The sequence below is a fragment of the Sapajus apella genome, unplaced genomic scaffold (assembly GCF_009761245.1).
Source record: "Sapajus apella isolate SASKATOON/1434 unplaced genomic scaffold, GSC_monkey_1.0 scaffold152, whole genome shotgun sequence".
Taxonomy (NCBI): Eukaryota; Metazoa; Chordata; class Mammalia; order Primates; family Cebidae; genus Sapajus; species Sapajus apella.
The window spans coordinates 1,854,666-1,868,055 of NW_022437092.1; the positions used below are offsets into that span (position 1 = coordinate 1,854,666).

Here is a 13,390-nt window from a genome sequence, read left to right on the forward strand (position 1 = left end):
GGGCCGGTCCCGGAGCTGCGGCGCGGCGGGTGCTGGCGGCGGCCGGCGGCCCCGGAGCGCGCTGGGCGGCGGCGGCGGCGGCGGCGGCGGCGGCGGCCCTCGGGCTGGCTGCGCTAGCTGCGGCGCCGCGACCCCCGCCCAGCCCCTGCTTCCCGCGTCTCTCCGCGCCCGCCCGCCCGGGAACCTCAGCCCAAGTCCGCTGCTGCTGTCCGTGACGCCCCCGCAGCCCGCCGCTCATTGGCCTAGGACGCCTTGACTGACGGCTGCGCGCCGTCGTCCATTGGTCATCCCTCGGGAAGACCGCGCCGCTATAGGCTCTCAGCCTCGTGACGTACCCCGGGGACTCTCGGCCATTCACACACTCGCGAGGCCGCAGCTGGGCGGGCAGACGCGTCCGATTGGCCAAGAAACTGGAAAGGCCCCGGGGTCCGCCCCGCGAGGCCGCCGATTGGCTGAGGCGCGCTGTCCCGCAAGCCCCCAGTAGAACGCTCAGTGTCAATCCGGGGGTGAGAGGGCGGGGCGGAGGCGCAGTCTGCGGGCCCGGGCCGGCGGGGCGGAGCGGCGGAGGCTGGCGGGCAGCCGCACAGCGCTCGGAGGCTCAGGAGGCGGCCCCGGCGGGCGCCCGGCCGGCCCCGCGCGCGCCGCAGTCCCCCGCCCCCGTCCAGTGCGGCAGCGGCTGTCGGCCAGCCGGGGTTGGCGCCGCGGCCTGCCCGGCGCAGCCGCTGTCCACCTGCCAGTGGGGGAGGGGAGCGGCCGGCGCGCGGGTCAGAGGTCACCCGGCCGCCGCCGGCGTCATTCATAAGGCCTGGCGCTGGGCACCCGTGGTGACCAGGCCTGCTTGGGGGCCAGGCCGCGGGGGCTCCTGGGTTTTCCCAGCCGCAGGCAGGAGGATCCTGGCCCCGGCGGAAAGGGTGGCTGAGAGGGGGCGCTCCGTGTCCAGCCCTTTGCTGGGCCCCAGCCCTGGGCTCCTGCCAGTAGTAAGAGCTGGCACCCACTTAACGCTCCTTCGCACCACACTCCCATCGCATAGGTGCTACCATCATCACTCCCATTGCATAGATGAAGAATCTGGGGTACAGCCAGGCAGATTCCCTGCTCCCATTCCCCGTCTGTATTTCCTGTCTGGGCAATGCAAAGGGAACCTGCCCCTTCCTTCGGGATTCTCTTTCAGTACACACCTAGCCAAGGACAGTCTGGGTTTCCCAACTGCGACACTACTGACGGCGGGGGTGGGGCTGGATCATTCTCTGCTGGGGGATGTCTTGTGCACCACTAGGTGTTAAACATCCCCGCCTCTACCCACTGGATGCTAGTAGCCCCTCCTATTCCTGCTGGCCGCCACCGTCTCCCGATGTTGGTGAATGTGCTCCTGCGGGTCAGAACTGCTCCTGATTGAGAGGCACTGACGAGGAGTGCTTTTTACATTATTTTTTAATACAAAAACATTTTAATATACAAACAACAATCACAACAGCATCCACATGGCCGCGAGGGGACCGGGGCACTGCCAGGGGACGGGACAAGGCAGGTCACCCGACTCGGGAGGGCTAGCTGGGCTCAAAACTCAAGCCCATCTAGACTTGAACAGCCCACACCTGCAGTCCCAGGTCAACCACAGTTCCAGGGAGGGTCAGGGCCTTTCTATGAATTACCGGGAAATGGCTGGCCACTCCGCCTCTGGATGGTTACATGGTAAGGTTTAGTAAAATTTAACAAAAGCGTTGCTGTTTGCGTGTTAGGATCATGATGTTTATTTCTTACTGTGGGTAAAGGGCAAAGTCTGAAAAATCACTGATTATAATCTATATGCAGGACAGCTGGTTTGCTTAAGTTTTGACAAAGAAAAACCCTTCCTGGAATGGAACCTGTCTGGAATACAACTGTAGAACCAATTAAGACTGGAGTGGGAAGCTGGGAAGAAGATATGGGACAGCCCACCCACTGGACAGGCAACAGGCCACCTCTGGGGGAGAGTGGACAGTTAGTTGCCTCAGCCCACCTGAGACAAAAGCACAAACATTCTAAACGAAGTGCTTTAAATTTTCAGACTGACCAAATATTTTTTAATATAAAAACATTTTAATAATATACAAACAGCAATCTCAACAGCATCCACATGGCAGAGAGGGGACCAGGGCAGAGAGGGGGAGCGGGCTGGGGTGGGACGATTTTCAGGGTCCCAGTTGCTTCCCTGGCTTCAAATCACCCTGGTCTTAGCAGAGGGCAATTAAGGCAGCTAGAGGCAGAGGGCTGACCCGGAGACAGACTGCACAGCCAGGGCCCTCTGATACCATCTTCCAACCATGGCAGCCTCCAGGGAAAGCCAGATCCCTTTAGGAGATAACAGGAAAGTGGCTGTGATTGACAGGAAAGGCAACATGGTTCCTTGGCATCCTGCTGATCATACCTCTGGAAATAGAGTTTTCCAGGGGCTGCTGGATTGAAGACCCAAGAATCTTCCTGGGAGCAGGATGGAAATGGGATCCAAGTCTACCTACTGACCAAGATTTCTTGCCTGTGGTACTAAAGGCTAGAGTGCCTCTGCTCAGATGTGTGGGAAGAGAAAGGAATGACAGAGACTTTGGCTCAGCAGGACCAGAAACTTGGCAGGCACTGACTGAGTAGGTAAGTCCCTACTCGGGCCAGGGAGGTCTGTGGAAAAGCTCTGGGTCTGTGGCACTCAAGGGCGCACAGTGGCGCAGTGGCCTCAGGTAGAATTGATGATGTGTATGGAAGACGAAAAGAACACAAATCAGAAAGAATTAAGAACTGAAGTACCTGCTTCTTATAAGCCTATACAGAAGTGAGATCGTCCTTTTCAGCCAGGACTGGGGAAGACCTGAGGCCTGTTCTTTCCTAGGGGCTGAGTTTGACAGGCCTGGATGCAGCTGATGGCCCCCAAAGTCCTCTAGATGGGCCCTGCAGGACTCGCTGGGAGGCCTGGGTGGCCCCTGCCAGTGTGGTGGGACACTCTCGGTTCCTGCGGTTAGATGCAGTCCATGGAGTTCTCAGGGAGGAGGCCAGGGATGCAGCAGCCAGGGAGGCCTAGGCCCTTGATAGGAGTGCAGCTGAGTGGGAGACCGCAGCCCAGGGAGGGGTCCTGGTTCTCTATTGCCTCCAGCCTGTCCGTGTTGTTGTCCCAGTTGATATGGAAGCGGGTCACCCGGGGGTTTGAGGCCAAGATGTTCCGCTGGAGCTGGGGCAGGAAGAGGAATGTCAGTCCTTGTTGGCATGCCCTCTCCTTGCTCCCGTAGAGCCAGGACACCCCCAGTCACTCATCTCAAGCCCAGCAAGAGCAGACCTACATGTGGAACTCCAGAAAACACATGAGCACCATGATTTAGGGCCAGGACCTATCTCTTTTTTTTTTTTTTGAGATAGAGTTTTGCTTTTGTTGTACAGGCTGGAGTGCAATGGTGCAATCTCGGCTCACTGCAACCTCTGCCTCCGGATTCAAGCCATACTCCTGCCTCAACCTCCTGTGTAGCTGGGACTACAGGTGCATGGTGCCACACCCAGCTCATTTTTGTATTTTTAGTAGAGATGAAGTTTCACCATGTTGGCCAGGCTGGTCTCAAACTCCTGATCTCAGGTGATCCACCCGCCTTGGCCTCCCAAATTGCTGAGATTATAGGCGTGAGCCACTGTGCCTGGCCCAGGACCTATCTTTTTTTTTTTTTTTTTTTTTAAAGGGACAGTCGCACTGTTGGCCAGGCTGGAATGTGCAGGCACGATCTGAGTTCACTGCAGCCTCAAACTCCTGGGCTCAAGTGATCCTCCCACCTCAGCCTCCAGAGTAGAGCACACTACCCACGTCTGGCTCATTTTTTTGTTGGGTAGAGACAGGGTCTCGCAATGTTGCCCGGGCTTGCCTATCTAATCTCTATTCTCTAAGACATGCCTTTTAGAAACAAAGAGCTCTTTCTCCTGCTCTAAGTACTGTAAGAACTGAACATTACTTGAAAACCTTAGGAAGAGACCTTGACTCCCAATTTGCATGGCTGAACTCCTCCCAAGGATAAAGAACTGCCCCGTGGGAATCAGGAAGTGGAAAGAGACCCCACCTGAGAGAAGTCTGGCTTCATGGGCGGGTTCTCCCGCAGCTCGGGGTTGAGGTACTCATTGTTGACGTAGTACCCCACTCGGATGAACTCCTGTCCGTGGTAGGTGCAGGTGATGAGGACCACAGTCACACCCACGGCATCAGTCTCTGGGATGAGGGATGGGTTGGGGGCGTCGGCCTAGGGGAGACACATCCTAGGCCTTAGCAGTGCCATAGCCATGTCTCAACATCATTAGCACAAAGATCCCAAGCAACATGTATTTACTGAGCAAAAAGTATGCTCTCTGCCCTCAGCTTTTTTTCTGCCTCTGCCTCTCAGGTTCAAGCAATTCTGCCTCAGCCTCACAGGCAGCTGGGACTACAGGCGCATAACACCACACCTGGCTAATTTCTTGTTTTGTTTTTTTGAGACGGAGTTTTGCTCTGTCACCCAGGCTGGAGTGCAATGGCGCGCAATCTCGGCTCACTGCAAACACTGCCTCTGTGTTCAAGCAATTCTCCTGCCTCAGCCTCCCGAGTAGCTGGGATTACAGGCATGCACCACCAGCTCAGCCTTTTTTTTTTTTTTGTATTTTTAGTAGAGATCGGACTTCAATGTGTTGGCCAGGCTGGTCTTAAATCCCTGACTTCAGGTGATCCACCCACCTCGGCCTCCCAAAGTGTTAGGATTACAGGTGTGAGCCACCACGCCTGGCCTTTTTTTTTTGACATAGGGTCTTCCTCTGTCACCCATGCTGGAGTGCAGTGGTGCCATCATGGCTCACTGCATCCTTGAACTCCTGGGCTCAAGCAATCCTCTTGCTTCAGCCTCCCAAGCAGCTGGCACCAAGGTGTTTAACAACGTGCCTAGCCAATTATTTTTTGTAGAGATGGGGTTTCTCCATGTTGCCCAGGCTGGTCTCGAACTCCTGGGCTCAGGCAATCCTCTCGCCTTGGCCTCCCAAAGGGCTGGGATTACAGGCGTGAGCCATGGTGCCCCGCCAGGAGTTATCAACTGATGGAAAGACAGAATCAACCCCACAAATGACTATAAAACGTTGACCGTGGCAGGGAGGGGCGTGTGGAGGTGTTTGGTGAGCCAGGGAACAGTGGCATGAAGCTGAACAGGTGGGGCAGGTGGATATCAGGCCACTTGGGGGGCCAGATAAGGGATTGGGAAAGGGCAAGAGAGTTAGCAGGAGATTAAGTGCCACATCATTCTTGTGGTCTGAAAAGAAGACTCTGGCAATGTGCGGAGGAGGCTGTAGCAGAAGCAGAAGGCTGACGCCAGTCATCCTGGAGAGGCAGTGGCCTTGGCCTAGACCAGGCAGTAAAGGAGATTCAGTGTGTGCTGCTGCAAACAAGACCAGCCACGTAATTGGTGGAAAATAAAACCAGTGCAAAATGAAACCACCAGACCCCTCTGAAAAAGCTGTCAGGTGTCAGACGGTGACAGCAGAGAATCGCACCAAGTATGGGGTCCTGTGTGGCTGCCTGGGTTGCACACCCAGGAGGCTGGTCCTGATAGTTGAGTAGATAGACCCTGTCAGTGGATTTGACAGTGGTGGCTGAAGGGCTTAGATGGGATGTGGTGGCTTAGATGGGATGTGGTAGCTTGTATTAGGGCAGTAACAGCAGTGATGGAGGTAAGGGAGTGAATCAGAGCAGAGGCTCCCAGAGAATCACCTGGAGAGCTCAGAACCTCCATTTCTGCTTTCTTTTTTCTTAAGAGATGGGGTCTCACTCTGTCATCCAGACTGGAGTGCATTGGCACAATCACAGATCACTACTGTAAACTCCTGGGCTCAAGTGAGCCTTTTATTTTTCTTCTGAGATGGTCTCACTCCATTGCCCAGGCTGGAGTGCAGTGGCACAATCTCAGCTCACTGCAACCTCCGCCTCCCATTCGAGCGATTCTTGTGCCTTAGCCTCCCGAGTAGCTGGGATTACAGATGTGTACCATCACACCCAGGTAACTTTTGTATTTTTTAGTAGAGACAGGGTTTTACCATGTTGGCCAGGCCGGTCTTGAACTCTTGACTCCAAGTGATCTGCCCGCCCAAGCCTCCCCAAAGTGTTGGAATTACAGGCATAAGCCGCTGCCCCAGCCGGTCTCAAGTGAGTCTTCTGCTTCAGTCTCCCTAGTAGCTGGTACTACAGGCCTGCATCACTACAGCTAATTTTTTATAGGGAGGGCTCTCATTCTGTCACCGAGAATGCAGTGTAGAGGTACACTCATAGCTCACTGTAGCCTCAAACTCTCAGGCTCAAGCAAGCCTCCAGCTTCAGCCTCCCAAGTAGCTGGGACTACAGATGTGTGCCACTACACCTAGCTAATTTTTTTATTTTTTGTAGAGATGGGGCTGTCTCACTATGTGGCCCTGGGACTCCTGGCCTTATGCAATCCTCCTGCCTCTGCTTCCCAAAGTGCTGGAAGCCACATCTGGCCAGAATATACATTTGACAACCTAGGGGTGCTGCATGAGAGCCATTTAGGAGTTACAGTCCGTCCTCATTATTCACGGGTTCCATAAGTGCAAATTCGCCTACTTGCTAAATTCGTTTGTAACCACACCTGTTCCCACCTGAGGTCAAACAAGGCAACACTGCCTTCCAGTCTCAGCTCTTATTGTGAACGAGTGTCCTTTCTTCAGTCTGCTTAGTGCTAATTTTTTTCCATTGTGCTTTTTGTTGGTGAGTTTGCTGTCTGTGGCAGCACCCAACGGTAGTGCTGAAGTGCAGCACAGGGTGCAAGAAAGGCCTTAGGGAAAAAAATGTGTGTTAGAGAAGACTTCAGGAATGAGTTAGAGTGCTGCTGGCTGTGAATTGAACATAAATGAACCACAGTACATATTACTTAACGTGTCTTCTTTTTTTTTTTTTTTGAGACGGAGTTTCACTCATGTTACCCAGGCTGGAGTGCAATGGCGCGATCTCGGCTCACCGCAACCTCCGCCTCCTGGGTTCAGGCAATTCTCCTGCCTCAGCTTCCTGAGCAGCTGGGATTACAGGCACGCGCCACCATGCCCAGCTAATGTTTTTTTGTATTTTTAGTAGAGACGGGGTTTCACCACGTTGACCAGGATGGTCTCGATCTCTTGACCTCGTGATCCACCTGCCTCGGCCTCCCAAAGTGCTGGGATTACAGGCTTGAGCCACCGCGCCCGGCCTTACGTGTCTTCTTTTTTCTTTTTGAGACAGAATCTCGCTGTGTCACCCAGGCTGGAGTGTAGTGGTGCAATCTCGGCTAACTGCAATCTCTGCCTCCTGGGTTTCAGCGATTCTCCCCCATCTGGAGGATTTGCTTCCTGAGTAGCTGGGATCACAGGTGTGCACCACCATGCCTGGCTAATTTTTGTATTTTTAGTAGAGACCAGGTTTCACCATGTTGGTCAGGCTGGTCTTCAATTCCTCACCTCAGGTGATCCACCCACCTTGGCCTCTAAAAGTGCTGGGATTACAGGCGTGAGCCACCGCGCCCAGACTGGTGTCTTTTCAACAGAAACACACATACAAGTTTAGGTATTGACTGGCTGATAAAACGCAGCTTCTAAGAATCTACCCCTGTATTTCCCGTGGGGCAATGGTTCAGTATTCACTAATTCAGTGTTTGTGGTAACTTTATAGAACATAGCTCTTGTGAATAACGAGAATTGACTGTAAATCAGTGGCAGCTTTGACACAGAGGTGGGGGAAGAAAGGGCCTGAAAGCTTCTGAGAGGTCAAATAGTTCCTGACAGTAGAACTAGGATTTAAACCTGAACTTTAAAATTTTTTTTTATTGATTGATTGAGACAGCGTCTCACTCTGTTACCCAGGCTGGAGTGCCGTGGTGTGGTCTTGGTTCGTTGCAGCTTCTACCTCCCAGGCTCAAGTGATTCTCCTACCTCAGCCTCCTGAGTAGGTGAGACTACAGGCGTACACCACTGTGCTCTGCCGGTTTTTAAATTTTTTGTAGAGATGGGGGTCTCATGTTATTGCCCAGGCTGGTCTCAAACTCTTGGCCTCAAGCAATCCTCCTACCCTAGCCTCCCAAAGTGCTGGGGTTATAGGTGTGAACCACTGCACCCAGCCTCTATTTATTTAAAAAAAAAAAAAAATTTTTTTTTTTTTTTTTTTGAGACAAGGGTCTCTCCCTGTTCCCCAGGCTGGGGTGCAATGGCATGATCTCGGCTCACTGCAACCTTCACCTCCCGGGTTCAAGAGATTTTCCCATCTCAGCCTCCTGAGTAGCTGAGATTATAGGCAAATGCCACCACGCCCAGCTAATTTTTGTATTTTTAGTAGGGATAGGTTTCACCATGTTGGTTAGGCTGGTCTCAAACTCCTGACCTTGTAATCCACCCACCTAAGTCACCCAATGTGCTGGGATTACAGGCGTGAGCCACCATGCCCAGCTCTATTTATTTTCTTAATATTTGTTTTGTTCTTTTTTTAGTGACAGGGTCTCACTGTGTTGCCTTGGCTGGAGTACAGTGGCTCAATCATAGTTCACTGTAGCCTTGGACTCCTGGGCTCAAGTACTCCTCTCACCTTGACCTCTGGAGGCCCTGCACCCAGCTCAGCTTGAACTTTTGATTCCTAGCACTCTATGGGATTTCAGGTAAAAGAGGATGTCTCTAGAAGTCAAGGGCTGAGGCCTAAGGCCTCATCTTTCTTACCTGAAAGACAAACATGTGTCTCCCTGCTGGCACAGGGCCTACCAGCACCGAGTCTAGGATCTGATCAAACTCCTCACTCTCAGCTGAGCCAACATAAATGATCTTCCACTCCAGGTCTGCAAGGACATAGGAGAGTTAATGAGTTGAAATAACTCCTGACCTCAGGTGATCCACCCACCTCCGCCTTCCAAAGTGCTGGGATTACAGGTGTGAGCCACCACGTCCGGCCTTTTTTTTTTTTTTTTTTTTTTTTTGTATTTTTAGTAGAGATGGTGTTTTGCCATGTTAGCCAAGCTGGTGTCCAACTCCTGACTTCAAGTGATCTGCCCACCTCAGCCTCCCAAAGTGGTGGGATTAAGGTGTGAGCCACCACACCCAGCCTTTTTTATATTTTTAGTAGAGATGGGGTTTTGCCATGTTAGCCAGGCTGCTATCCAACTCCTCACCTCAAGTGATCTGCCTGCCTCAGCCTTCCAAAGTCGTGGGATTACAGGTGTCAGCCACTGCAGCTGGCCAGGTCTTAAATTAATTTTATTTTTATTTATTTATTTTTTGAGATAGTCTCCCTCTTGCCCAGGCTGGAGTTCAGTGGCATGATCATGGCTCACTGTAGCCTCAACCTGCTGGGCTTGAGTGATCCTCCTGCCTCAGCCTCTCACCACGTTGGGATTACAGGTATGGGCCGCCATACCCAGTCTGTGGTAATTTTAGACAGATTCTTATTCAATCTGTGAGGCATTTAATGCCAGGCACTGCAGTCCTGAATGCAGAGATGGGCACAAAGCTCTACTTCCATTAGGGAATTCTGTTTTGTAGGCCTAGCTCTGACAAGTGACCTTGACTGTACCTCTGGGGAAACCTGGGCCTCTCATGGCCTGAGTGTGAACTATATGGCAGAGAGTGAATTAAGAGCCATGTGACACAGCCATGCCGAGAAGGGAATGGCAGGGAGTTGGGCCATTTCAGGGCTCTGCCCACTGGGTGCTGGGATAGGAAGCAGCATCCTCTTTCACACACAGGGACTGGTGCCACTCAACGGAGTGGATCCCTCGACAACTGGGGCAGGGCGGCAGATTCCAATCCAGCAGGACAGCCAGCAGGCAGGAGGGGGAAGGTAAGGCTGCTCAGGGAGCCAGCCACTCTGGTCTTCCAGATCTGGAACCAAGTCATGCCTATTTAGAGATATTTGGGCAACTCAGTCAGCAAATGCAGCATCCAGGGTGTTCCTCCAAACCCTCCCCTGCTTTTTTTTGAGATGGAGGCTTCACTCTTGTTGCCCAGGCTGGAGTGCAGTGGTGGGAGCTTGGCTCACTGCAACCTCTGCCTCCCGGGTTCAAGCAATTCTCCTGCCTCAGCCTCCTGAGAAGCTGGAATCATAGGCATCTGCCACCACAGTTGGCTAAATTTTTGTATTTTTAGTAGAAATGTAGTTTCACTATGTTGGCCAGGCTGGTCTTGAACTCCTGACCTCAGATGATTCACCTGCCTTGGCCTCTCAAAGTGCTGGGATTACAGGCGTGAGCCACTGTGCCCAGCCTCAAACCCTAACTCTTGCACCCCATCCGGCTGGGGAGCTCCATCGCCTGAATATGCTCCATGGAGATGCCCTGCCCCGTCAATCACAGGAAATTCCCAGTGACCACGGTCTCTTGCAGGAGGTCCAAGTGTATCAGGGGCAAGGTCATTTTAGTACAAGGAGGCTTGGCAAGAGGCTTGAAGCTTATTTTTGGCTCTTTAGAAATTACACAACCCTTCAGCTCTAGCAGCTGGGGGGAAGTTTCACAAGCTGTGATTTTCACAGGAAGCAAACTCTCTCAGAAGCTGCCCTGTTCCTTGGTCCACTGTCCCACAAGTGCATCCAACTTTGGAAGTACACTGCTGCCGGTTCATGACTATAAAGATTTGTTACCTGAGCCCCAAGCCTGTCTCTGATGCTTTGGCTGCCTGTCCCTTTGTGGTTTCACTCAGGAACCTGATAGCAGGTCTGTAGGATACAGGCGACCACTGAACTCACTGGGGGTTGGTCATACTAGCCTCTTATTATTATTTTGAGATGGAGTCTTGCTCTGTCACCCAGGCTGTAGTGTTGTGGCGTGATCTCGGCTCACTGAAACCTCTGCCTCCTGGTGGTTCAAGCAATTCTTCTGCCTCAGCTTCCCAAGTATTGTAATTGTAGTACAGAAGGGGTTTCATCATATTGGTCAGGATGGTCTCGAACTCCTGGCCTTGTAATCCACCTGCCTTGGCCTCCCAAAGTGCTGGGATTACAGGTGTGAGCCACCACGCCCAGCCTTAGCCTCTCATTACTTGCAGGGAGGAAATTAACATTTTTCCCCCTAGAGATGGGGTCTTGGTCTGTCACACAGGCCGGAGTGCAGTGGCATAATCATAGCTCACTACAGCCACAAACTCCTGCATTCAAGCGATTCTCCTACCTTAACCTCCCAAGTAGCTGGGATCACAGGCTCGTGCCACACGCATAGGTAATTTTTACTTTATTTATTTTTTTTTTGAGACAGAGTCTTGCTGTGTCGCCCAGGCTGGTGTGCAATGGCACGCTCTTGGCTCACTGCAACCTCTGCCTCCCGGGTTCAAGCAATTCTCCTGCATCAGCCTCCCAAGTAGCTGGGATTATAGGTTTGTGCCACCACGCCAGGCTAACTTTTGTATTTTTTTTTTCTCTTCTCTCTTTTTAGTGATCTCTGAATATCGGTATAATTTTTGTATTTTTAAGTAGAGATGGGGTTTCACCAGGTTGGTCAGGCTGGTTGCGAACCCCTGACCTCGTGATCTGCCTGCCTCAGTCTCCCAAAGTGTTGGGATTACAGGTGTGAGCCACTGCGCCTGGCTAATTTTTATATATATATTTTAGAGATGGGGTCTTGCTTCGTTGCCCAGCTTGGTCTCAAGCAATCCTCCTGCCTTGGCTTCCCAAAATGCTGGGATTTGTCTGAGCCACCATGCCCAGCCTGTTGATTTATTTTTGTTACAAGCAGTGACCCAACTAGAATCAAGTTAGGGGAGGACAGAAAAACAAGCCAGCCCCGCTCTTTCCTTTCCAAAGCAGTTGTGTGGGTCTGGTATATTTCCTCTAGCCCTTTCCTCTCATAGCCAGTAGAGTCCCATATGGGTACATTTAATTCATATGCTGGGAGGGCAAACTAAAGGGTCTAAAGTGTACCCACGAGCACCTGATGTTGTCCAGCTGAGGTCAATACTAATTGGCAGAACCTAAACAAAGAGCATGTGGAAACTGACTGAAAGAAATAGGCCCGTGCAATATGGTGGGAGACTTCAACTCTACTAAAACTCCACAAAGTTGGTTGGGAGCCGTGGCTCATGCCCGTAATCCCAGCACTTTGGGAGACCGAAGAGGGCAGATTGCAAGGTGAAGAGATCAAAACCAGCCTGGCCGATATGGTGAAAATCCCGTCTCTACTAAAAATACAAAAATTAGCTGGGCGTGGTGGCGTGCACCTGTAGTCCCAGCTACTAGGGAGGCTGAGGCAGGAGAACTGCTTGAACCCAGGAGGCGGAGGTTGCAGTGAGCCAAGATTACACCACTGCACTCCAGCCTGGTGACAGAGCAAGACTCTGTCTCAGAAACAAACAAACAAAAAATATATATAACAAAATTAGCTGGGTGTGGTAGTGCACGCCTGTGGTCCCATGTATTCAGGAGGCTGAGGTTGGAGGATTGCTTGAGCCTAGGAGTTCAAGGCCGCAGTGAATCATGATCGAGCCACTGCACTCCAGCCTGGGCGACAGAAACCCTATCTCCAAGGGAAAAAAAGAAAAAGAAAAAATGTACTGTGTTGACTGTTAGGTACACAGGCTAAAATGGCTCATTCAACCACAGTCAGAAAGAAACTGGAAAATTAACTGAGGGCTGTAGAGAAATACCAACTCAAGAATTATAGAAGCTGGTTGGGTGTGGTGACTCATGCCTGTAATCCTAGCACTTTGGGAGGCTGAGGCAGGCAGATTGCCTGAGCTCAGGAGTTCGAGATCAACCTGAGCAACATGGTGAAACCCAGCTCTACTAAAAATACAAAAAATTAGCTGGGTGTGCACCTGTAATTGCAGCTACTCAAGAGGTTGAGGCATAAGACTTTCTTGAACCCAGGAGGCGGCAGAGATTGCAGTGAGCAGAGATCATGCCACTGCACACGAGCCTGGGCAACAGAGTGAGACTCTGTCCCCAAAAAATAAATGAAAGAAAAAGAGACAGAAAAAGAAAGAAAAAGAAGAAAGAAAGAAAGAAAGAAAGAAAGACAGAGAGAGAGAGAGAGAGAGAAAGAAAGAAAGAAGGAAGGAAGGAAAGAAGGAAAGAAAGAAAGAAAGAGAAAGAAAAGAAGAGAAAAAAGAAGTGTTATAGCTTTTTATGTATTCCATGCTCATGGCTGTAATCCTAGCACTTTGGGAGGATGAGGCAGGCAGATGGATTGCCTGAGATCAGGAGTTCGAGACCAGCCTAGGGAACACGATGAAACCCTGTCTCCACAAAAATACAAAATATTAGCTGGTCATGGCAGCATGCATCTGTAGTCCCAGCTACTTGGCAGGCTGGGGCAGGAGAATTGCTTGAACTCAGCAGGTGGAGGTTACAGTGAGTTGAGATCACGCCACTGCACTCCAGCCGAGGTGACAGAGTGAGACTCTGTCTAAAAAAAAAAAAAAAAAAAAG

The 13,390-nt window shown here is 51.6% G+C and overlaps 1 protein-coding gene across 1 annotated transcript in view; it reads right to left on the reverse strand.

Annotated features, from left to right (window-relative positions):
• Positions 1-2,019: 2,019 nt before the first annotated feature.
• ASF1B (anti-silencing function 1B histone chaperone) overlaps positions 2,020-13,390 on the reverse strand; it is a 16,171-nt gene continuing 4,800 nt past the window's right edge. Inside the window, exons 2-4 of the mRNA XM_032265810.1 lie at positions 8,704-8,819; positions 4,065-4,241; positions 2,020-3,196 (exon numbers count right to left, since the gene is read on the reverse strand). Of these exons, the coding sequence (XP_032121701.1) occupies positions 2,987-3,196; positions 4,065-4,241; positions 8,704-8,819 (503 nt within the window). The 3' untranslated portion in view covers positions 2,020-2,986. The remainder of the gene's footprint in view (positions 3,197-4,064; positions 4,242-8,703; positions 8,820-13,390) is intronic.